This window comes from Equus caballus, chromosome 6, assembly GCF_041296265.1.
Source record: "Equus caballus isolate H_3958 breed thoroughbred chromosome 6, TB-T2T, whole genome shotgun sequence".
Taxonomy (NCBI): domain Eukaryota; kingdom Metazoa; phylum Chordata; class Mammalia; order Perissodactyla; family Equidae; genus Equus; species Equus caballus.
The window spans coordinates 75,959,633-75,985,287 of NC_091689.1; the positions used below are offsets into that span (position 1 = coordinate 75,959,633).

A 25,655-nucleotide genomic window follows, 5' to 3' on the forward strand; every position below is an offset into this window, starting at 1 on the left:
CTATTATCAACTGGGTATATATTACAGAACATCTCTCTAAAACAGAGATATAGACCAAATAAACACTTTTCACTCATAGGCCATAGCATGTCCATTCTGGCTTCATTTATGCATTCATTCAAATATGACGTTGTGACTATGGAAACATTCTCATAGGTAGCAACAAAATTTTATTAACAAGTGAATAGATAAACACATTGTGGTATTTCCATACATTGTAATACTACCCAGGAATGAAAAGGAACGGGTTACTGATATGTGTAATGAATGTAAATGAATGTCAAAACCTAATACTGAGAGAAAGAAGCCAGACACAAAAGAATATGTACTATATGATTCCATTTACACAAGGTTCTAGAAAATATAAATCTAATCTATAGTGACCAGAAGCAGTGTTTGCTTGGGCCTGGGTGTATGTTACTAAGAAAGGAGAGAGGCAACATTTTGGGTAGATAAAAATGTTCTGTTATATCAATTGTGATGATGGATAAATGGATGTGTGCATCTGTCTAAGTTCACCAAGCTGTACACTTGAAATACATGAAAATTACACCTCAATAACAATGATTAAAATTTTTTATTTATACCAACCTGACAGGAGCACACAGAGCACCGGTCATTTTCCAACACCCAAATCTGCCCGTTGTGCTTAATTTTTCCATCGTGGATGCAGTCCCCTGTGCAGTTCTTTCCATGAGGACATCGGCAATCATATCCACCATCCAAGTTAAAGCAAATGGTGTCATTGGCACAGCTGTGCCTCCCGGTCCCACACTCATCGATATCTACAGCCAAGAAAAGGCAGCAGGCGATGCGCTCAGAATATGCTCAGTTTCAAACAACTGCAATCAGGCAAGTTGTCTCCTGACATAAAGCATTCAACTGTAAATTAATTTTCATCTTACTGGCAAGCATATCCTATTAAATGCTGACTCAAGCAATGCTAATGATCTAAGGATTTCACAGGAAAATATTATCATGCTGGATTTCAAACACCAGATAACTTTGGCTATATTTTCAACTTTTATATCTCTGTAAATACCTTTAGGCTTTGTGAAACACTTATTTTTTTGAAAGTAGAAACAGGACTCAATTTCTCAAACAAAAACAGTTTGGCAGTGGAAATTCTAAAAGTGCCCATGATTTTTTATTGGAGAATCATCCTCGATGTTAAATGGTGCTTAGAGAAAATCCTTTCTTAGTGGGAGATGAAATGTCATGGAATCCCTGAGGCATTGTATCCCATTTCCAAGGCCTCTTCTCACAGCCATGTCACCACATGTAAGCTCCTTCCAGTCTTCTGCCCAGGTGTTCTTTCTTTACTGTCCTTATACCCTGCCCCTCACCCACGGAAGGGCAAGTGACCACCAGCAATAACCATTTCTCTCGCAAAGAATTCCCCACTTCTTAACTTCTCCATCTCAGAATATCGTTTTGTCTCCTGCCTGATTCAGCTGACAAATGTCCATTCATCACCCGACCTCACCTACTCCATGGCAATCACAGCCTAAAGCATTTTCATACAGATGAAAAGCAAACATATCTTGACCCACGGATCAGGTCCATAAGAAGATATGGGATTCATTTTATTTATCCCTATAATTTAAAGGTCACAAGCCAAAATATATTTCAGGGATATTGTATGAGTGGCAGTAAGTTATCTCCCATTTCATCTGTTTCCTCTGAGTAAAGGTCATGAAGGAAAGAATTAAATCACAGCAAGAAACGTGGGTTAGAGAGAAGAGGGGCTGTACAGCTTTTAACTAAGGGAACTACACACTGATTTCCCTTGAAAAGTTTAAAGGCAGAGTTTAGTAAGCATCTTTCTTAAATGGTTTGATTTCAGCATTACTGGAGACATGGACTAGTAAAGACATATTTTAGCCGTATTTCAACTCTTAAATACTTAAGTTTTGTCACATATGTATTCCTGAAAATAAGCCACATGATACATTTCTATTTACCTTGATTTTTATTAGTTCCCATCTCAACAAAACCAATGAATTGAGACAACAGCTGACAAGATTTTTACTACAACTACAGTGAACTTTATTATGGCTTCGTTTGTCAAGGATGATACTATTTATAATTATAGACTATGATCAAAAGGAGAACTGTTAGCCAGCACATATATTTTATAATTTTTTAAAAGTACATTGGTTAATATATTTTTTTTCAGATCAGGGAAAATTGTCTCTTGGTAACAGAAATGAAATTTTATAACGTGGCTCTATATTTGGTTTATTCAGAATAATAAGGTATATTTGATGAGTTGATCTTTGTCTCCCATTAAATATTCTTACAGTTAGGAATAACAGCAAGTTGGAAAACCATTAACCATAGTTATTTGGTCTCTTTGACCACAAACTCTATAAATACCTCTTACTACATAACCCTTTAAATATCCTCTATAAAGACATTATTCCACTAATGGCAATGGCTGGACTTTTACAATTATTTCATTTTGCCTGACATTTAAAATAAAAGCTCTGCTATCAGGTAATGCATTTTTTTTTTTTCTTAAAGGCAGAGAGAGTCCTTGGATTTGCTGCAGAAGACAAAGAAGAGATGTCCTGGCACAATAAGAATATGTGCTCTTAAGTAAAGTACACTCACAATAAAGAAACAGAATAAAAATTTGTTCACAACAATGACTGCCATGCACTTGTTATCCTTGGAGAAACATGTGGGCAGAAACATCATAATGAACTAAGTATTAGCTTTTACTATTCAATGCGATTTGAAATAATTTGAACTCCTCTTGCCTTTTTTCTTGTTATCTATACTGGGTTTCCCAATGCAGAGACTATTCTCAATTGGATGGTAGTATAGAACTTTGCAAATCATTTACATGTATAGTTTTATTATAATGCAAATTTCCTAAATTAAATATACATGAAGGATGCATATTCTAATTTGAAAATTTTACTATGGTCTATAAAAATTCCGACTTTAAAAATACTGATGACTTCTTTAGTGAGCAATTAAAGAAATGTTGGTAAATCCAATGGTCAAGTCTCAGTTCTCATCCAATTTGACCTAACAGCAGCATTTGACATAGTTCATTCTCTTTCCCTGATAAATTTTCTTTACTTTCTTTCTATCACATCGGTAGCCCTTTCTGGATCTTTCTCCAAGTGTGGCAATTAATCTATGAATAAAATTTAGCCAAGCAAAGAGATGGTAAAGAGTGTTCTAGTCAGAGGCACAAGTGTGTTTGAAGGCCCAAAGTTTAGAGCTGTCAAGATGTGTTTGATGAAGAGAAATGTTGACTTGAATGTTCAAGGAGAGCAGAGTAGGCAGATATGTAGCTGAAAAGGTACTCAGGCACACGTAAAAGTCATGTTAAGAAATCTGAACTTTACCATAAAAAGTCATTTTAGGAAATTGCAGAAAAAAAATCACAATCAGATATCCATTTTAGAAAGATTCCTTTGGCTTCATTTTGGAAAAGGGATCTGAGTGGATTAGAACTTGAAGCCAGGAGATCAATTAATAGGCTGTTTCAGTAGCCCAGGGAAGAGATGGTCATATAATAATAGCAAACACTTATATAGTGGTTGGTATGTGCCAGATTCTAAGTACTTTCACATAATGACTCATTTAATCCTCACAACAACTGCAGAAGGTAAATGATAATTCCCTTTGTGTGGATCAGGAAATTGAGGCATAGAAATGTTGCATAACTTTCTCAAGGTCACAGAGCCAGTAAGGTTTAGAGCGCAGATAGGAACCCAAGCAGTCAGACTCCAAGTCTGTGTTCTTAAGCAGCGGGGATGCATAGAGAGAAACAATGAAGATAGAATCTTCCAAGATAGAAACAATGAAGATACAGCAACTTAGTGATTTGTCGGCTTCGAAGATTAGGGAGAAGGAGGGGTTATGAACAATGTTCAGACCTCTGGCTTGGAAAATTTGGCTGATGATATTCACAGAAAAAAGTGCAAGATTTTGCTGGGGAATGAAAGTGGCTGGCAGGGATGAGGAAAACATGAGTTAGTTTAGGACATGATGAATTACACTTTCCTCTGGGATTTCAAGTAGAGCTGTCCAGTAAGTAGTTGGATATATGGGTCTGGAGTTCAGAATATAGGACAAGCTGAAATATGGATTTGTTGAAGATATACTTTCATCACTTCCTTTCTAAAAAACAGTTGTTCAGACTCAGTTCAAACTTCTTAGTAAGGCATTTAAGGCCACTTCTGTTGCTTGCACTCTCTTTCCCTATCTCAATTTGCCAATAATCACATCATACTTGAAGTCCTAAAACAAATGCTAGATACTCAAGCCTTTCTTGTTGCTAAACAGGAAATAGTTTCTCTCTTTGTTTCCTTACAGCTCTGAATTTACATTTTCCTCAAGTATTTATCATTTTCAACCTCATGGTTTTCTCCTCTATTAAGAAACTTATCACATTCTACTTTGTGTGACAGTTGTTGCTGTACATATTTTCTCTCTTCTACAAGCCAAGAGCAGTGACCACATCTCCTGTATATTTGTATGTTGCAGACGCCTGGCAAGTATCTCAAGGTACTTGTGCATCTTTTCAGTAACTACTTGTTGAGTTGATTTGTATTCATTTCATTTTTGTCCTTTTTCTTGATTTAGGTTAAGCATTTATAGTATTTGGCTTGAACATAACATTCAAAAGATGCTATCTTGTAAACATTATTATTTTGGTCTCACAAGTTCAAAAAAACCTCACCAAGCCTAATGATAATCCAAAAATTAAAGCAATAAAGAAAAATATTGGCATGGAAATGAAATATTCTTGTGTGAAAAAAATACTAGGCTTTATTCTTAGAGAGAGACAAATTTGGGGGCACAGCAGAAATGATGAAATGGACAAGGAAAATGGTACTCTGGCACATTACCTGGAGATTAGATGTCTACACCTCTGAGATAAATGGATGAGCAAAACAGCACATAATTTGTATGAATGCAGCTTATAAACATGTATGTTGCAGATTGCACAACTGCAGCCTAAAAAGTAGTGAAACTGCACAGTTATTTATTCCTGCCTTCAAGTAGGAATCTTACACTTCAGAGCAATTGCAAATCCACTGCTGTGGCTTTGTCCACTTTGAAATGATTTTTTTTCAGCAACAGGAAAATGGCACCTGTTCGGATACAATCACACTGTTAAACCTGCATCCTTCTAAATACTAATATTACAATTCTATAAATCACTGAAATTGCAGCAAATGGATAGGTGTTTAGAAGGAGCATTTTAGTCTTTTTTTTATAACATAGGTGCGTTTTTTAAAAGAATCCTTCACAGCACATTGTCTCCTGAAAGAGTAGTAGATTTTTCTGATAATCATTATAAATTGTATTGGAAGACAATAGTAAAATCACCTTTCCAGAATTGTGGTTTTTTAAAAAATAAGATTTTTCACTGTTTCTGTGTTTATGGAATTTCCTTGAAAAGCCTTTTCTGCATAAGAATCCTTTACTTCCCTACCTTCATCTTTATCACTGTTATTTTATTGGCTAGTTTAATTTTCCTCATTACTTTCTGAACACTCGTGAATGTACTAATTATGCTTTCTCATTTTGTCCTGATCACTACTATATATTTTTACTTCTAATATACCATATATCTACTATATATCATATCATATATCTACTTCTAACATGGGTTATATTCCTAACATACTTCTGATTAAAATATTATCTATCTATCATCCATCTCAATCTTTTTCATTAGACAAATAAATATATCATCTCTTATGTGCCAAGCACTGTTCTAGGCATTGGAAGCTGACAAGTAAACAAAATCTATGACTCTTGAAGCTTACATTCTGTAGCAGATAAGCAAATAAACAAACTAACATATACAATAATTTCAGGAGAATTTATCATTTCTATGAAGAAAGTGAAGCAAGTAAGTGAATAGCGTCAGGGGTAGGATGCTATTTTTAAATCGGGAGTCCAGAAGAAGCCATTTTAGAGGAAATCTGAATTCAACAAAAGAAGCATACAAAGATCCGGGGGAAGGACATTCCAGACAAAAAGAACAGCACATGAGAAGGGAAGCAGTTGGTATATTTGAGAAATGGCAAGAAAGTACCCATATCATGTAGGCCCTTGTAAACCATTGTTAGGGGTTGGATTTTACTCTGAAGAGAGATAGAAAGGCTCCAGGAGTTGGAACAGAGGAGTAAGATGTTCTAACTTCAGTTTTAGAAGGATTATTCTGGGAGTTACAGGAAAATACTCTAGGGGAGTCATGAGTGGAAGTAGGGAGACCAGTTTGGAGACTGCTGCAGTGGTCCAGACAAAAGATAACGATGGCTTAGACCAAGATGGTAACAGTAGTCATGGTGAGAGGTGGTCAGATTGGGAATATATTTAAAAATATTCTATGTTCTATGTCAGTCATTAAGTCTGAGTTGCCTATAAGAAATCCATGTTGAGATACCCAGTAAACAACTAGGTATATGAATACAGCCAGGGAAAAGGTCTGAATTAGGAATGTGTAGATAGCATTTTAAACTATGGAACTGGTTGATTTGGAGATTGAGAATGGACAGAGAAGACTGCCAAGAGCCCAGGGGTGCTTGAACATATAGTCTTGTGGAGAGTGAAAGGAGAAACCTGTAGGGTAAGAGAAGGCCAGGAGAAAGTGGTGTCCGCAAAGCTAAGTACAGAAAGTTCTCTTGAGAGGAAGAAATGATCAACTGGTCGAATGCCTGAATTGTCAAGGAAGGACATAGTAACTGACCAGTGGATTTGGCAAGATGGAAACTGTTAGTAATCTTGAAAGGAGAGCATTCACCGAAGCGGTGCGACTACTCACTGGAAGCAAGAAAGAAGTGATAACAAGTACAGAAAATCCTTTCAAAGACTTTTATTCTAGAAGGGAGCAGAAAAATGGGGAAAATGTTTAGAGAATCAGGTGATGTCAAAGGAAGTTACTTTGGGTTTTTATTTTTAAAGATGCGTGCTACACCAGGCTGTTTGTATGCTGATGAGAATGATGTGGTAGGAAAAGAGTATCTATGACGTGAAAGAGAAAGTGGATAGTACAACGGCAAAGACCTCAAGCTGCCGAGGCGGGATGAGATGCAAGGTACCATGGAGGGTTTAATTTTTGATAGGAGAAATGAAGTTTCATTCAGTGAAACAAGAGGGAGGGAAAGCAGTAGGTAACATAAATGAGAGTAAGCTAATAAAGCTTCTGGTTGAAAAGTGAAGTACTTCTATTTTCTCAGTTAAATAAGAAGTAGGGCCACCAACAGAAAATGAAGAAAAAGTAAGTGGTATATAAGATTTGAAGAGATTGGAGAAGGTATGAAATGGTTCTATTAGAGAGTTGCAGGCGAAAGTAACTAAATAAACAGGAATGCTGGGCACTGCTGATAGCCCTTGTGGTAGGTAGGCTATGAGACCGCCCCCAGTGATCCTCACCATTCAATAGTCACCCTCTTGTGTAATCCTCTCCCCTTGAATGTGGGCTGGACTTATTGACTCACTTTTACTCTTTTTATTCTCCAAAGAGAATATGGGAGAAGTGATGAAATGCTGCTTCTGAGTTTAGGTTATAAAAAGACTGTGGCTTTCATCTTGGGCACTTGCTGTCTCTTGGGTTGTTTACGCTAGGGGAAGTCAGCTCCCATGTCTTGAGGCAGCCCTGTGGAGTAGCTCTGGCCTTAAGGAAACAAGTCCTGCCAATAGCCACATGAGTGACCTTAAATAGATTCCCATTCCCCTCACTCTCACCCCCGACAAATCTTCAAGATGAGACCACAGCCCTGGCCAACAACTTGACTGCAACCTCATGAGAAACCTTGAACCAGAGGCATCCTGCTAGGCTGTGCACAGATAACTCATCCATGGAAACTGTGAGATAATTTTTGTTGTTTTCAGTTGCTAAGTTATGGGGGTAATTTGTTATGCATCGATAGATTACTAATAAAGCCTTCTTGAAATCTGTGGTCATAAATTTAAAAGATAGTGAGTGCAGTTACAAATGTAAAGGAAGATAGTCGGCAGAGGGACATGTTTTTTCTATTCACATTCTGATGCACAGAAAATGGTGTGCAAGGATACCAAGCAAAACCAGACACAGGCTACCCCTAGAGGAGAAGCGGGAAGAATGGGGAAAAGGAGGAGAGGAATGAAGATGCATTTTCAGCTTTGATCTATATATTTCTGTATGATTTGAGTTACTTATAATCTGCTTATATTCATTCATTATGTGTGTAACTTAAAAAACAATCTTAACAAAAAAGTAGTATGAAAGACTTCTTCCTCATAATATACTATAGAACACAGGCAAAATGGTTTATCAGAGAAGAGCGAATGCACACTGTCCCATCTGCCTCTTGGACTGCAGTCTGTTCCTGGCATTCTCTACAGGGCTGGAAGTATTCACTCTGGAACCTTCACAAGTGCAAGGTAAAGCCCTCAGACTACAGTTAAGTGGTTATTTGCAAAGGCCAGGTTTTAGCCCGTGGGAAGGCAACAGCATTCCCATTCGCATGTAAAAGTCCAGATGAATCCTCTGCTTGAGGTCCAGAGCTCTGCAGTTGCTGGCAAAGCATGCTGGGAGCCTTGGCATCTATCACCAACTCTGTTTCACTTTTCTCTGTGTGAAAACCTTTTGAGGCCCAAGGATAAAAGACGTCTTATCATTTGGGTGTCAAGTACTGTTAAGTTAGATTCTCCAAGGCGTTCACTGACTGTGTCATTTTAGCCGCATCATTCTCTCAGGCTGTTCCTCCATGAAGGTGTAAATACAAATGGAGAAAATAATGGTTTCTTGAGGTTTGTTTTGTTTTCCATCCCTGTGCCAAACTTCTGATGGCAAATCCTTTTAGCGCAGGTGGTTTCCCTGGCAATTGTTCACCGGGCCTGGCTTACTCTGCCTCTTTTTTAAAAATTGTGCCTCTTAATAGAAGGTATAGAGGAGCAGAGTTGTTTGTCAATTCACTGAAAATAATTCAAAATTAATCGTAAATAATTGAATATAATATAATTGAATTTTCCACTCCTATTTGATTGAAATCTTCCTTGAAGCAGGGACCATATCTTCCGAATGCAACATTCAGCATTCACTAAACATCTCTTCGTTTGCCAGGCAAGTGATACATTAGAAATAGCCCAGAGTATCAGGGATTGTACATATTACCCTGGGCCATATCATCATCATATTTCTTCTGTCCCCATTTTCCTTCTATCCTGTCTTACTCTGTTTTTCTCTAGTCATTTTGAGGTCAGATTTTTTCATGCTACTATGGGTTTATTGACTCTAAAACACACTTTAACATTTGCAAGTATCCATAGAGAATTGGTTTAGTGTCACAATTTTTAATTATCTAAAAATAATTAATAATCATAATTAGCATGCAAAAGTTAGATTTTAACGTTTCCAATCACTGTTGTATAAACACACGGCAAAAATCACCAATAACTTAAACATTAGATCAACGTCTACTGGCTACATCATACCGTATATTCCTCTAGCTCAAGAGGAGTTCTTAAACCCCAGGTCTCCTTCTACTGACCTTCACACGATTCTCCACTTGATGAAAACATCCCATTGTCATGGTAGCCATCTCTGCACTCACAGTGGTACCATCCAGGCAGGTTAATGCAGTTAGCACGGCTGTCACATTGAACAAAGCCATCAGAGCACTCATCAATGTCTGTTTGGCAAAGCAAACAAAAACGGGATGTTATGCAATTGCTGCTTTTCTTTCAAAGAAACTAAAATATTCTGTCGGGTGACTACTAAAACTTTTAGTGCCAGCAAATCCTTAAAACTAAGAAAATATAAAATCAAGAAAGTCTACTTGGTTGTTGAAAGCTATACGGAAAGAATGTAGCAGTATTAGTAAAAGGAGAAATGTCTAGATGGCTTCTCTGTTGCAAAGGTCATCCAACTGTAGAAAATGGAAAGAAACCATCTGTAATAGTCATTAGTGCTGCCCACCAAATATTTCCAGTTCTTCTTCCGGACACAAGCTAGGATTGCCACGAGACATCCTAAAGCCAGTTAGGGAGTGATTATCTGTGTTACTTAAAGGCAGAGTTTTTAAGATGCATTGTGTGATTCACATGTACACTTCCCCCATCACAACGACCAGCAATTTCCAGAGGCTCTAAACATCAGCCTGAGTTCCTGAGTGAGGATGATGTGGGGCACATTCCTCCTTTACTTGCGATGGACATATATTATGAGCAAGAAATCAACCTTTGTTGCTTTAAGTCACTGAGATTTTAGGGTATTTTATTACTTTCAGTATAACCTATTCAACTTGACGAATATATCATTCAATAGCATCCATGCAATAACATGCATCATATTTTTGAGAATATATACCATTTATGTCACTTTTTAATGGGTTTCACATATATTACCTTATTCATCCCTCAAAAGAGAAATCTTGCCATGTAGATAGCATATTGAACATATGAAAAAAATGAGGCAAAAGGAAATTATGGGATTTAACCAAGATCTGCTCCTTCATACAAGTAGGCATGGGCTGAAATTGGTAAATTGTCTAAACAAAGAGAGCTATACATCTTGAGTTTCATACATTGTCTCCAGAGGGTTATTGTTACTCCCCAACATTGTGACCCCTTTATTCTCCTTGTTCAGTCTTTTGAACGATGGGAACATACAACCCCAGCCAAGTCTCTTCCTTTGCTCCTAGAGGGACAAGTAATTCCTGGAGTTGCTTTACAAAGTGTCCCCTTCTTCTCATATACCTTCTGGGTTTCTGGGTGCCCTGGAGATGACTCAGATGCTGCTAAATGAGCTGATGGCATCGCACCATTGTAGCTGACAAAAAATATCTACATGCATCCCACTCCCATCTTGACAGCCCCATGCCATGACTGAAGACTCCACTTGCCATGGCAGTATAGTTCTTTCTTCTATGCCTCTGACGCCTGCATCATATTCCCTGCTGCAGTGACCAGGCACAGTGATGTCCCTCATGTTGAAGGTAAGGCCAGCTGCTTTTCAGAGTCCTTTACCCCCAGCCAGTCCACTCCAGTTCAGCAGACTCTCCTTTCTTCCTATTTCAGTCTCATCTAACTCTAAATTCTTGGAAGTATATATTTCTTTTGTTTTCTTTTTAAATTCCCTCTTTCCATATGTTCAATTTTGAGTGACAAATTTTTGAATAAATAATTTTTTTTTAAAAGAGAGAAATAAGGCACTCTTGATAAACCCAGAGTTCCTTCACTAAAACAAGGTACAAATCATTTTCTTAGATTAGGTAACAGGCCAGAAAATACATATTTTATATCACTGCAAAATTTTGACATTATTTTTGAACTACGAATGGTTTTGCCTCTGTGGTTCCTCCTCCGAAGAGTCCGTTCCTATTGTCAGGAATTGTTACTGTCAAAATAATTATTAGTGGCCAAATCAGCTAACCGTTGACTTTCTGACACATAGCTGATGTGGACTGCTTCCATTTACTAAAGGTCTCATACGTTTTATGGAACAGCCTATTTGTATTTCAGGGGCCTCCCTAACTGATGAACCTCCGATTATAAATGGGACTAAAATGCTATGCTCATTTCAGCTTTATGCAGTCTTTTCTTCTAAAGCAAATGATGCAGAAAATTGATTATGTCATTTCTTAAGTGCATGAACAAAAGAAAGCAGGTTGGAATTTAGCTTTAGAAGTGAGTTTATTGGAAGAAGGCCATGAGGGGGATGTTTAGAGTATCGCATTTTAGAAGAGTTTGATCATCGTCATTGGTGACTTGGAATAACTATTAATGGAACAGAGCCTTCTCCACTGAAGCAACTTTCACATCTACATTTAGCCTTTAAGTTAGCCCTTTTTTCTTGCCTGATCACAGCTGTAGGGTGAGCTCAGATCCTGTGACATAGAGATTTCAGTTCTCATTTCTTACTTCTTTTCTCTTGTCACTCTTTCTAATCACCAGGCCCACTCTTCTACTGCCTTGTCCCCTCTTCTCTTTATTTACATTACAGCAACCTTCCTTGATCTGTAAACATACTCATTAAAGTTTCACAGAAATGCTATACTCTATATTACTTAGTGTTGTGAAGACCAGGGATACGAACATACGCTGGCCATAATGTATTTTCATATACAGTTTGAACAATATTTTATTATTTCATTACTACTGCTAAGCAGTATTTTAGAGGATGGACATGCAAATATATGAACCAGTTATTAATTTACCATTCAATATTTACTGAATACCTGTTATGTTCCAAGTACAAAGTGCTGGGGAAACGAGTAATTGCTTCCCTCACTGGGTTTACTATGTATCTAAATCGTGTTTTAAGAAAATTAAATTTGTGAAAATCTAAATTTACAATCATATAGGACAGTGTTTTCCAACATGTTGTACATATGCCACCATTGGTATACTATTTAGGTGATAATAGGCAAATACTTCATTTTAATGCTTACATATTTATATTTCTGAATCATTTCCATTTAGAGCAAGTGATACTAATAGTACAGTAGTGAAATCATATTTAAATTTTAGAAATGAGAGGTATCACAGAAAGAATATTAAGTAAATATTGATATAAATGAGATATGACTATGATAAAAATTATGAAGGTGGTATACAAATGACTGAAGTTTTGAAAACACCAAGATACGGTATGGAGCAATTATTCACATTTCAGAAGCATTTGCTGAGTAATTTCTTAAGGTAAAATGCCTTAATTCATTTGAAATATGACTCGATGTATAAAATATGTAAGTATACAAATGTCATGGCTCAAATTATATACTTGCTACCATTTAGGATAGCGAAGAAGAACTAGCCAGGTAATATACATTGCTTCCTTTTACACTTTCATATTCCTGTCAGTTTAGATTTTTTTATGCAAACTTCCCTACTTTGGTGAAAGGAGAAAATGAAAGTGTACTTGAATTGCCAAGGTATGTGCTTCCCACCAAAAGGCATGCTTGTTTGGCTCATGGCTCCGACTGAAGCCAAAGCTAAAACAACCTCATCTGTAAGCTATTTGATGGTATCTATGTCCTTATCAGTAAATATTTAGTAAGTGAAGAACTGAAATATGATCCACAATTTAAAAATTAAGTATACTTTATCTATACATAACTGTAGGTATTACTATGAGCTATAAGATATAAATGCACACATATTGTGCACATTTTCAAATACGCACATACTGTGCTTTACATATGGTGAAATAGCAGAAACCAGTAAGAAAGAGAGTGAAAGAATTTATTTCTTGGGTACTTTTTTTAGGTCAGTTAAAACCAAACTTCACATTATCTAACTGAGTGAGATACACAGAGAACCCCAGACCGAGGGGAGAAAAATGTTATTTTATTCCACATGAGAAATACCAAGTTTGAACAAATTACTTTCCAAACGGAATAAAAGTACTCAAAAAGTTTAGCACAAGATGTATAGGCTGATATGATTTAGTCTTGATTATAAGGACTTTAATTTTGTACCCTGTAGGTATGTTATACAGAAAACTAAGAATAAATTTTATGAAAAACTATGATTTCATTACATATTCTGTCTTCGAAAAGAACTGGTCCCTAGTTCCTTAGGGACAATTAGAACTTTTTCAATAGCTACATTTAGAACAGTCAGCTAGCGATGATATTAAGATGCTGTCCCAAAGCACAGAGAATGTAAGATCCAAAAGAGATTTAGCCATCCAACAACAGTCACGAAGAGCAGCCAGACTCCAGGGATCAAACTCGACTTAGATAATAAAAGTGGAAGGCACTGTTGAGATTTTTCTAGAAAGCACATATATTTTGAGGCAATCATTAAAAACAAGCCAACAAGCAGAAAAGCAAGAAAGGAAAATGTATGAATAAAAAAAGCTCACACACGTCAGTGTCTTGTTTTCTTTGTCTCCCTCAGGTGGGGTGACACAACACTGGGTGCTTTCTACAATGTCACAGGCCACTGGCTGCAGAGGTAGCCGACTGAAGACGGCCTTTGCTAACAGCATTTAAAGGGTCACTTTAGGAAAATGACAAATTACTTCCTTGTAAAATTAAATGTAGTTATAAAATGAGACATCTGAGTGATAAACAACCTTTCTCATGCATAGTACCAGCTATTTCTATCATAACAACCTAACTACGAACAATAAAAAACATGCAAATGTCTAAAACCATCCATATCTAAAATAGACCCTACTCATTAGTTTAACCTGCTCCCTTTTAAGCTACTCTACACAAAAGAAAAGAAAATCCAATTATTTTTTAAACTGAGCACACTATTTTTAATGCTGTAGTCAAATAATGAGAGTACTGTCTCTCATACTGTTTAGCATTAATAAAAACCTTAGACTATTTATATCACTATCCTATGCACTGGTAGTTAAATTATATTGATAAACAGCAGGCAATTAAACATCTTCAAAACAATTAATCAACTCTTGATTACCCACATGTGGATTATTTGCTTTCTAGATTATCTGCAGCACTTTTTAATTTTAATCACAAGGTCACTTCCCTCTGTCTTTTGCTGAGCTTCTGGGGAGTCTGCTTTCAACACTCAGATGTGAGTGCTTCAAGGAATGCAAACTCATTTGAGCATTATACTGTTTGTAATAACTATACCAGATTTGGATCTAAAATACTGCCCAAAATTTCATAAGATGGCTGATTCTCACATGAACTTTTTAAAAATAAAATATGACAACATACGTAAGTAAATTTTGAAAATCATAAAATCCTCTTTACAGGTTGGGTGATAATATTGCAGATTTAGTGAAAATTATTTTCATCACTTTATAGTTCATAATTAGGAAGGTAATGACTGCTCCTAAAAGAGTATAACATAATTTCATCATCATCTCGTTCAGCCCTCATAATCACCGCGTGAGATAGTCCTATCCCTATGTCATAGACTGTGGCCTGGTGGTTAATATTTGGCGCTCTCTCCACCATGGCCTGGGTTCATTTCCTGGTCAGGGAACCACACCTCCCATCTGTTGACTGTCACACTGTGGCGGCTGTGTGTTTGCGATGCTGAAAGCTATCCACTGGTATTTCAAACACCAGCAGGGTCACCCATGGCGGACAGGTTTCAGTGGAGCTTCCAGACTAAGACAGACTAGGAAGAAGGACCTGGCCACTCACTTCCAAAAAAAATTGGTCACGAAAACCCTAGGAATAGCAGTGGAGCATTGCCTAATACAGTGTCAGAAGAAGAGAGGATGGTGCAAAAAAAAAAAAAAAAAAAATGGATGGGGTTCCGCTCTGCGGCGCACAGGGTCGCTAGGAGTCAGAACCGACTGGAAGGCACTAACAACAAATGTCATAGATGAAGAAGTGGTGAGAGCAAATATATTGCCCTAGGTCACACAATAGACCAGAACTCTTTTAACTCCAACTCCAGTGCTCTTTCTCCTACTCTAAGGCTGCCTCTCAAGACCAACACTTGGCCAACCAGAAACAGCTTGTACTTTGATCTATCGAAGTGTGTATCTTAATGAGTGAATTCCAGCTCTTTGGCTTGTTAACTGTGTAACTTGGAATATTTTATTACACCTCTCTGAGTTTTGAACTAGAAATAATTCTCTCTGTTATCAGCCTGCTGTTAACTACTGCTGTTAACTATACAAGGCTCATAGGAGAAGTGGTACCTGGCTCATAATAGGCATTTAATATGTGTAAGTTCCACCTCTCTGAAATAATCTTTCAGAGTTTACAAAGTATGTTCACTTATGTCATTTGATTACTTGAAAGGGAGCAGAAGGAAATACAGTTTTACAAGTAGGGTTTAAGCCACAGAATGTCTTCTCTTTTGTGGACAATCAGGAGCCGCTGCACGATTACTAACAGTAGAGTGATATAATCTAAGATTTATAATCTAAGAGTGATGTAATCTAGACTTCAGGAAGAAGAGGGCAGCATCTACATGTTGGACAGATGGGACTGGGCAAGACTAGAGGCAGTCTTATGAGGCTGCTTTTCATTATCTAGGAAAAAGGTAATAAAGATTTTAATTAGGGGGAAAACAGTGGAAATAGGGATAAAGAGTATATTTTTCTCAAATGCTTATCTTCAGTCAATGTACAAGGCCTTCTCATGTCCCTGTGTTGATGTCAGACCAGCCAAGTTCACAATCCACACGTCTGGGGACATATCATACAGAGAAAAAAAATCGAGACAACCTGATGTTTCTTGTGGTTCCTGGAGTCTTTTTATTTTATCCTTTCTTTTTTTTCTTTAGAGTCTTTGCATATGCTGTACCTATTGCCTAGAAAGTTCTCTCTTTCTCATCCCCTCACCCAGTTAGTTAAGTATTTCTCATCTGTGTTTCATATAAAAATTAATTTCCTCAGGGAAGGCTTCCTTGACTCCAAAGGCCATGTTAGACCTCCCCAACGTGGTCCTTGTATTTTGCCTTAATAGCAACTATCACAAGTTGTTGTGATTTTTTGTCTAAGCTTGTAAATATTACAGTAACTTAATGAGAATAACCAGTTCTGGAGAAAGCCTTCCCTATATTTTTCCTCCTTTTCAAAAGCACCTTGATTCTTTGAGCTTTTTGTCTACCAGTTTGCAAATTTCTCACTAAAACACAACAAAACATGGGGGAGGAGAAAGTCTGCATTGATGCCATAGATTAATTTTTGGAGAAGTGACATCTTTACATTATTGAATATTTAATCCATACACATGATATATTTCCTCTTCCTCTAATAATTTTTGTAGTTTTTATAGTCTTTGCAGTTATCTGAAAAGATGTCTTGTGCGTATTTTGTCTGGATTTACTCCTAACTTTTTTTTTTACTTTTTTTTTTAAAAAAACAACTTTATTTTTTTTCCAGCTTTCCTGAGGTATAATTGGCAACTAAAATTGTAAGATCTTTAAAGTGTACAACATGATGATTTGATATATGCACACATTGTGAAAGGATTCCTTCCTTGAGTTAATTAACACATTCATCACCTCACATATTTCTTTTTTGTTCTTTTCTGGTGAGAACATTTAAGTTCTACTCTCTTAGCTAATTTCAATTATACAATACAGTGCTATAAACTATACTCACCATGTTATACATTAGATCCTCGGACCTCAAACCAACTTTCCTGAGGTAAAATTTATATGTAAAACAATCACTAATAATTTCATGAGCTTGGACATGTGACCACTACCATAATTAAGATATAAAAGATTTCCTTTACTCCCTAAAGTTCCTTCATATCACAGTAGCTTGAAAATAATAATTTGTACCAATATTAATTTAATGCTTGTCATTTTGAGTAAGTTCCATATGGACAGTGACCATGCCTGTATTTTTTCTTAACATATCTCGAACACCTAGCAAAGAACTGAATACATGGTTTGAGATTCATAAACACTTGCTGAATAACTGAATGATCTATTTGTAATATCAAGTAAGTAAGAGGCAAGCTCACCATGCTACCTTAGGGTCCTTCTAGGTCAGAGAGGAATGCAGGCTGGGGAGTCAACTTGAAAGCACTCACTAAGATGCAATAATAAGATGGTAAGATGACACTTTCTCATCCTACTTCAAATATCTATGTCAAAAAATTAAGTACAATATTAAATAGAGTAGAATTGGTGAAGAAAATGCATCTATTATATATATATTTAAACAAAAAGAGCACATCAAGACTTCTGATTAAAGATGGGAAATTGAAAACATTTTAAAATCTATTCTTCCTCCCAATCTTATAAACATTATGTTAAAAGAACAAAGAAAAGTATAAAAAAAAGACAAAAGTATACCACCACCAGCAGAGGAGAAAATTCAATAAATTTTTGCCTTTTCTTGTAAAAAAGAATATAAGTGAAGTGGTCGAGTCTGCACAAAGGAAGCCACAGCCTAGAATCTATATGTAGTAACGGGTGCTACAGCTGATGGGGGAGTAATCTGCCATGAGGACTTCTGAAGAGACCTGAAATACCATGTAAAGCCGATATGAGACATGGAGCTGAAGTAGCTGGGTTAATTAAAAGTCTTCCGATGGATAATCAAGCCGTCCACCTCCTCCCACCTTGAGCAGACTGCTGAAAGAAAGCAATTACCCCTAAAGCCAGAATGGATGGTTCTTCTGTAAAGAAAATAAATAAAATATCTGGAGGAAAGCAAGGCAACCAACAGAGGAGTTGTCCTCCATTGGAACAAAGTCCCCTGCATTGCAGTGTTTAGAGATGTCAAAGTGTAAAGAACTGGCTCCCTTTTAGTTCCCCTAATATAAGCCTGGCAGTCAACCAACCTCACCCTCATATCAAAGCTCGAAATCAGTTTTTCTATTTATTCACTCTAAATAGTAATGTGAAATCAAGGAACAACAAATACTTGAGAAAAGTCTATAACATCTAAGAGAACAGCCAAGATATACCATCAGGAAAACTGACCCTGAAGGAAAGAGAAATAAGTCACAGAACAGAACTTAAAATATTTCTGATCAATATCTTCAAATAGGTTTGAGAGAATATTTCATCCATAAGAAAAGGACACAGTGCTGTAAAAAAGCAAAATTCAGAGAATAAAGAGTTCTTAGAATATGACACAATATGGATAATATGATAGCTGAAAAAATAAGATACATGATAGATGAAAATTTTAAAAATGTAACATAAGGGGGGCTGGCCCTGTGGCTGAATGGTTAAGTTCGTGTGCTCTGCTGCAGGCGGCCCAGTGTTTTGTTGGTTCGAATCCTGGGCGCGGACATGGCACTGCTCATCAAACCACACTGAGGCAGCATCCCACATGCCACAACTAGAAGGACCCACAACGAAGAATATACAACTATGTACCAGGGGGCTTTGGGGAGAAAAAATTAAATCTTTAAACAAAATGTAATATAAGGCTTGGAAGATCAAGTAGAAGTAGTCTCTTCAAAAGTGTAACATATAGAATATAGATGAAAAATATGGTAGAAAAAAAGCAAAGGGCACCATCCCAAAAAGTTCAGCTTCTGATTAAAGCAAATTTCATACCATGAAAAGAGAAAAATCAATGAGAGGAAATATCTTTAAAAATAATAATAATTGAAGAACTTTTCACAGAGTGGTCTTCACATTAAATGGCCCTACCAAGGTCTCCAAATAATGAATAATGACATTCTAGCCAATACTTACTGATGGCTTGTTATGTTGCTGTCACTGTTCTTTGCAATTTACCTACATATACTCATTTAGTGCTGACTGCATTTCCATGAGGTAGGAAATAATATTACTCTCTCTGTTTTAAAGAGGAAAAAATGTAGATGCTGAGAATTTAAATAATTTTTCCTAAGGTTATTGATGGGAGAAACTGGTATTTGAACCCAGACACTCTAGATACAGAGGTCAAATCCTTACCCCATATACAACACTGCGTCACAAATGAATGAAGCAAAGACCCACATCTAAACACACATTGCGAAATTTCACAATAAGTATGAAACACAAATCTTAATATCTTCCAGAAGGGAAATAACAGGTTACATATAAAGAGATGAGAATCAGCCTAGCATCATTTCTCTCACTTGCAGCACTGTGCGCTATAAGACAGTGAAGCAACGATTGTGACCCTAGAATTCTACACATAATTGTCAAATATCTATGAAAACAGAATAAAGATATTTTAAGACATAATTCCATAGAGAGTTTATGTCCCATGCACTACTTTTTAAAAAGATTTTATTGATGATGTATCCAGTAAAATAAAGGAGTAAATCAAGACAGAGACCTTTCAGTAGTTCATTGCTCTCTCCTTAAAATACTCTTCTCACTCTGCAAGGAGATGCCACTTTCTTAGTTCTTCTCTTACACTGGCCTGTGTATCTTGACCTTCTTTGCAGATCTTATCTTCTCAATCTCTAAAAGTTCAAGTCCCCCAGGGATCTATTCTCAGCTCTTTTCTTTCCTATCTACTAGCTTTTTAGTGATTTTTTTTTCCACTCCAGGGCGTTAAATACCTAAATGCCATCAATGTACTGAAAACTACCTGTAGTGGGTTGCATGGTGTTCCCCCAAAACTCACATCCACGTGGAACTCAGAATGTGACATTCTTTGGAAATAGGGTCTTTGCAGATATAACTGGGTAAGGATCTTAATATGAAATCATCCTGGATTTAGAATGGGCCCTAAATCCAATGACTGGTGTCCTTGTAAGAAGAGAAGACACAAAAAGAAAGTCAAAGTGAAGATGGAGGCAGAGATTAGAGTTACATAGCTACAAGCTAAAGAATGTCTGGGGCCATCAGAAGCTGGAAGAGGCGAGGAAGGATTCTTCCAAGAGCCTTCAGAGGGAGCACGGCCCTGATGACACCTTGATTTTGGATTTACAGCCTCCAGAACTGTAAGATAACAAATTCCTATTATTTTAAGCTTCCCAGTTTGTCGCACTTTGTTACAGCAGCCCTAGGAAAATAATACATTACCTCATTTACATTTTCATCCCAGGCGTCTCTCCTCTCATCCAGACCTGTATATGCAATTTCTCACTCAACAATTCCACTTGGATACCAAACTACTCCTTCTGAAGGCTTTCGCATTTCAGAAAATGGCAAGATCATCCAGTTTCTCAGGCAATAAATCTTAGATTTATTCTTAATTTCTCTCATACCCCTTATCAAATCTATCAGCAAATCCTATTGGCAATGTCTTCCAAATATGTCCAGAATCTAATCATCACTTCCAAGTGCCTGCATGCTTATCACTCCAGTCCATGTCACCATCATCTCCCACTTGAGTTAATATAACAGTCCATTCCAAATTCATATCAGCCAGATGATCCTTTTAAAATAAATGTCAGATTGTGTCATACCTCTCCTCTGGTCCTAGCTCCCATTCAGGGAGGATTTCAGGAGGAAAGTATACTGGGAAAGAGCTGTAGGGGATATATGCTGTTATCGACCATTTTCTATTTGTAAGGCTGGGGACTACATTTCCCAGGAGCCCTTTCCCTGTACGGCACTGTGTTAAGAGGTTAATAATGATATTTTAACTCCTGAGATTTGCTAGAGAGAAGGATGACAGAAGCCATTATTCCTGGGAAGTCATGGCCATCAGTGTCAGTGGTTCCTATGAGCTCTGGCTTCTTCGCCAGTTCTGGTGTGTCAGTTTGGAGTGATCAGTGAATGTTTCTCAAATCCTCGCAGCAGCCTTGCAGGGCTTCACTCCCCCAAACCCTCCGCCATCTGTGTAAACCCTAACTTCTAGATAAAACTCCTTGTTCCCATAATACTTGTAAGGGCTCCATTTTCCTGATTGAACGCAGACTGACACAGAAGTCTATAGACCAGAAGATATGATAGACAGTGTATTTTAAATAATAAATTATGTAGTGCAAAAGAAAAATGATTGTCAATTAGAAACTTCAGGAAAAAATGAGAACAAAATAAAATGTGTTAAAGAAATACTATATATATGTTTAAAGATACTACTAACATATAGATACATTATATATATACTATTTACATATAAATAGTCATATATATTATATAACTATAGTATTATATATACTATTTATATGTAAATATAAATATATTTTAATATAAATATTATATTTATGTGTAAATAGTGCATATAATACTGTACAATATATATACTAAGAAATTCTCTCTCTCTATATATATAGTTGTTTCTCTAGTAAACAACATTTACATGGTTACAATGATGTAAACACTATGGATTTTCAAGTTTTAGACCCAATCGATAATGAGAACATGGGATATTTCATTGTGGTTACTGAACAGAACTTATCAACCTTCAAATTGTAAAAAGAAAGAAGAGAGAAGTGGAAAGATGGAACGTTGGGGAGAAAGCAGAAGATAGAGGTTGGGAGATGGAGGTGACAAGCAGAACCAATATCTTTATCTTGCATATTGGGGAATCAAGAAAAGCTATCTATAGTAGATAAAACAAGAAATGAAGGTGAAAATACATATTGCTGAAGGTCAAAAAGGTAACCTACATTAGAATAAAGGGAATATGGAAGGGTGGTGGAATAAGGGAGGTAAATCCTCATCAATCATAGCAAGAAGTCTACTAATAATGTCTAAAATTGACCAGTTAAACAAAGCATAGGATAAATGTACCAGAACAATTAAAAGTGGACCCTCCTAGCATCTTGTCTCAACTGGAGTTTCATTAGAGAATTAAGCCCTAATGCCCTAAGCCATCCTGTGCAAGTCACGACCTAACTTCTCTCCTGTATATCTGGTATAGTCCTACTCATGTACCATCGTTGGGAGATGTGAGAAAGTAGTCTCTCAGGTTGTTTTCTGATTTTGTAGTTCAGAGGAGGAACTCCTTTTAAGAAAGGCTGCTAGGAAGTGAGCAGGAAGTGAGTCAGGGGACTATCGTTTTTCACTCTAACTTCTATGTTGTTCGATACTTTTTAACCATGTGTCTATTTTCCTTCACACACATAAAAATATTTTTAAACAACATTCAGAAGCTTCATTTTAGAAATGTTGAGTATAACGACATAGCAATTCTGCTAGTAGTGATGTTTAGATGAAAAGAAAAATGAGACAGGAGTTCTGGAAAAAGATATCAGGACTGGAGACATGAGGAGAACATAATCAGAAGCGATACTACAAGATGCTACTAAAATTGGAACTCGTTGGATGAAACTATTAAAGTTGAGATTATAAAGAGACAAGAAAGAACCGAGGGCAGTCCCTGGGGAAAAATGAAGGAGGCAGAAAAGAAAGAGGAACTGTAGGAGGAATTGTTCGTTAGCAGCGAGGTGGGAAGATCACAAGTCTAACCGCAGGGACCCAGGGATAAGAAGTGTCAAGGGAGTTGAAAGAGCTGGCAACAATGCTAAGGAGCATTTCCAACTGCCTCTTGATTCCTATTTAAGAAAAAATACTTCTGGTTTCACATAGAATTGAAACTCCCTCTGATGTATGAGCAACAAGTTGAATAAAGCATTTAATAAAATGGAATTCTGGAAACTCCTTAAAACTTAAAAATTGTCGTGGCTTCCTTGTATACCTTGTAAAAGGGATAGAATATCTCTTTTGTGCACGATATGAGACTTAGAATATGTGTACTCATTCATTCACTTAACAGGTACATATCAAATATTTATCATATAAAAAGCACATGGTAGACATCATGGGGATATACTTCAGAGCTCATAGTCTAATAAAAAAGATACAGCATTAGCATAAATAACTCAGATACAAGGTAGATATCATGAGGCCTGTAGGAATAGTACAGATGAAGAAATATGTGAATTCAAGAAAAAGGTAAGACCTCACTCTGAAATTCTGATCAATGAAAACTAGGCCACTGGACTAAAACACAGCTGAGTGGAAACTTCCAGATTTATTCCTGCAAATACTAGCAAATTACTTAAAACATTTATTCACTTATTGCATTGTAATCAAGTACATGCTTTTAAGATTGGCATGCTGTTTTGGTATATTAGACGATATTATAGTTAGACTCCCAAGATAATAGGACTGCGAAGCATCTGCTAGCTCACAATAATAAGCAGACTGCTCTCAATCAGGGTGAAAACAGGAAAGTTTTAATTTCTATGCTTCCCTGAGCCACTTTCTAATAGTAAGGATTAGGCTGCCTACTTGATCTACCTCAAGATTATTTCCAGAAGGAAAAGAAAGAAGCTGATTTTCTCTGACTATCCAGCAGGAATAAGAGGACTAGAGTGTCTTTGTGTAATAATTTACTGCCAGCTTCCTAATTATTAATATAGCACTACAAAAGGCTTTATGCATTTTGATGAGCTCACTTACTGGTTACTCAGGGAAATGAGTTTTGAATGGCATGCCAGGAATGGTAAGATGACAGTCAAAATAGCTATTCTGTATTTATTTGCAAACTAACTGACAAACTTATATCACAAGAAATACTGCTTTGGGCGAAATGAGCTCAGTGATGCCAATAAAGAGAGAAGTGGAAGCCTACGGTTTCCATGTATCTGAACGAGAAGTTGTCGGCTAGATCTGTGAGTGGGTTCTAACCACGAAATGGACTGATGGATGGCTTCTACCTGCTTTGAGCAAGTGTCAGATCTCTGACAGACTATCTACTTTCAGACCATTTTATTATAACAACTGCTTCCATCTCTGCTGAAACACCCATTTACTTGATACAGGTTTTTCAACCAGTAATAAAACATGGCAACTCTCCCACGTAGATAATTGAAGGGAAAAAATACCAAAAAGAAAGCAATTGACCGAACCAATAACTCCTTCCAATTACAATTAAGTGAAACAGCGATGGGTTTCTTAAAGGCCACTTTGCTCTTTTATGGTGCTCTAAAACCTGTTTACCACACACACTGATGGCAACCGTTTGGCCTGTCAATATGAGGTCACTTAATCAAACTTTTTCCAGACTAATTATATTTTTTGTTCACTTTCACAACGTGTTTCTTCAGGATCAATCAGATCAGTTGTACAATCCAATTTTATCACTAAGGCAACACCAGATGAGAGATCAAGGTGTCTCCAGTCCTGAGTGTCTCATCTGATAGGCTTGGCTTAATTCTGCACTTGGGTAATGTACTTGTATTTTAAAAAGAAAAAAAAATCTTTATCCACATTTTTATGATTATCTAATATAATGAAGGGAGCAGAGAGGGAAAGTAACTGACTGTTTTTGGCTGCTAAGTGCCAGGTATTTGATCTATCTTTTGGATCTAGTTTCCATTACACCATTATTTATACACACACATCCCTCTTTTTTTTTTTTTTTTTTTTTGTAATTTACATAGTGATAGGAGAAACGATATGAACGGACTCAAAAGAAAAACAATGTTGGGCCACGCCCCGTGGCTGACAGGTTAAAGTTCTGCATGCTTCACTACTGCGGCCCGGTTTTGCAGGTTTGGACCCTGGGCTGGAACCTGCTCCACTCACTGGGCACACTGTGGCTGTGTCCCACATACCAAAAAAATAGAGGAAGATTGGCACAGATGCTAGCTGAGGGCGAATCTTCCTCAAGCAAAAAAAAGAGGAAGATTGGCAATGGATGTTAGCTCAAGGCAAATCTTCCTAAGCAAAAAAAAAAAAAAAAAAGAAGAAAGAAAGAAAGAAAGAAAAACAATCTCTACATTAACAGAGCTCACACAAGCTACTTGCAGTTTTCTGTGGCAGCACATGTTTCCCAGGAATTCATCCTGCTGCTGCTCAGAGGCAGGTCCCAATGTTGTAAAGAGTCTTGAGAAGAAGTTTGCCCTTCTAGTACCTTCGGTGCATTCAGCAACAACATGAAGCATTTGACAGTCTGGTTTTAGCTATGCTATTTTGTTATTAAGCTGCTAGAGCAAAGGAAATGATCTAAATCATTTTACAGTACAGTGATGAGGGAGTGATTAAATAAATTATGGCACATGCATAAAATGGAATGCTATACAGCTCATTAAAATGTTTTTGCAAATTATTAGTGACATGGAAAAACTCATGATAAATGTCACATAAAAAAAGCAAGATCGAAATCATGAATAAAATGTTATTCCAGGATGTAAACCTGCATTTCACTCATGAATAAGATAGCAGTTATCTCTAATGGGTAATATTATAGATTATTTTTATTTTCTGTACTTCATTTTATAAATCTTGTAAAATTGAATATACATTGCTTTTATAATTTAAAAAGATTTACATAAAAGATGCAGAGTTTAAGGATAAGACCAGAATGGATTAGAAGACTAGCTCATATGCACCCCTCATGTAAATTAACGGTCAAG

General features: G+C 36.7%; 1 protein-coding gene and 1 long non-coding RNA gene across 7 annotated transcripts in view; one reads left to right on the top strand and one right to left on the bottom strand.

Moving 5' to 3' along the window:
- The window catches only part of NELL2 (neural EGFL like 2), a 362,368-nt gene that overhangs the window by 13,533 nt on the left and 323,180 nt on the right, over window positions 1-25,655 (bottom strand). For all 6 annotated transcript variants that reach the window (XM_023643416.2, XM_070271280.1, XM_023643415.2 and 3 more), the window contains 2 exons: window positions 9,513-9,653; window positions 592-785 (listed from right to left, as the gene is read on the bottom strand). In XM_023643416.2, coding sequence (XP_023499184.1) covers window positions 592-785; window positions 9,513-9,653 — 335 coding nt within the window. The remainder of the gene's footprint in view (window positions 1-591; window positions 786-9,512; window positions 9,654-25,655) is intronic.
- On the top strand, window positions 717-5,840 carry LOC138924793 (uncharacterized). The gene is made up of 2 exons (XR_011440048.1): window positions 717-856; window positions 2,531-5,840. It is a non-coding gene; the product is annotated as an uncharacterized lncRNA (long non-coding RNA).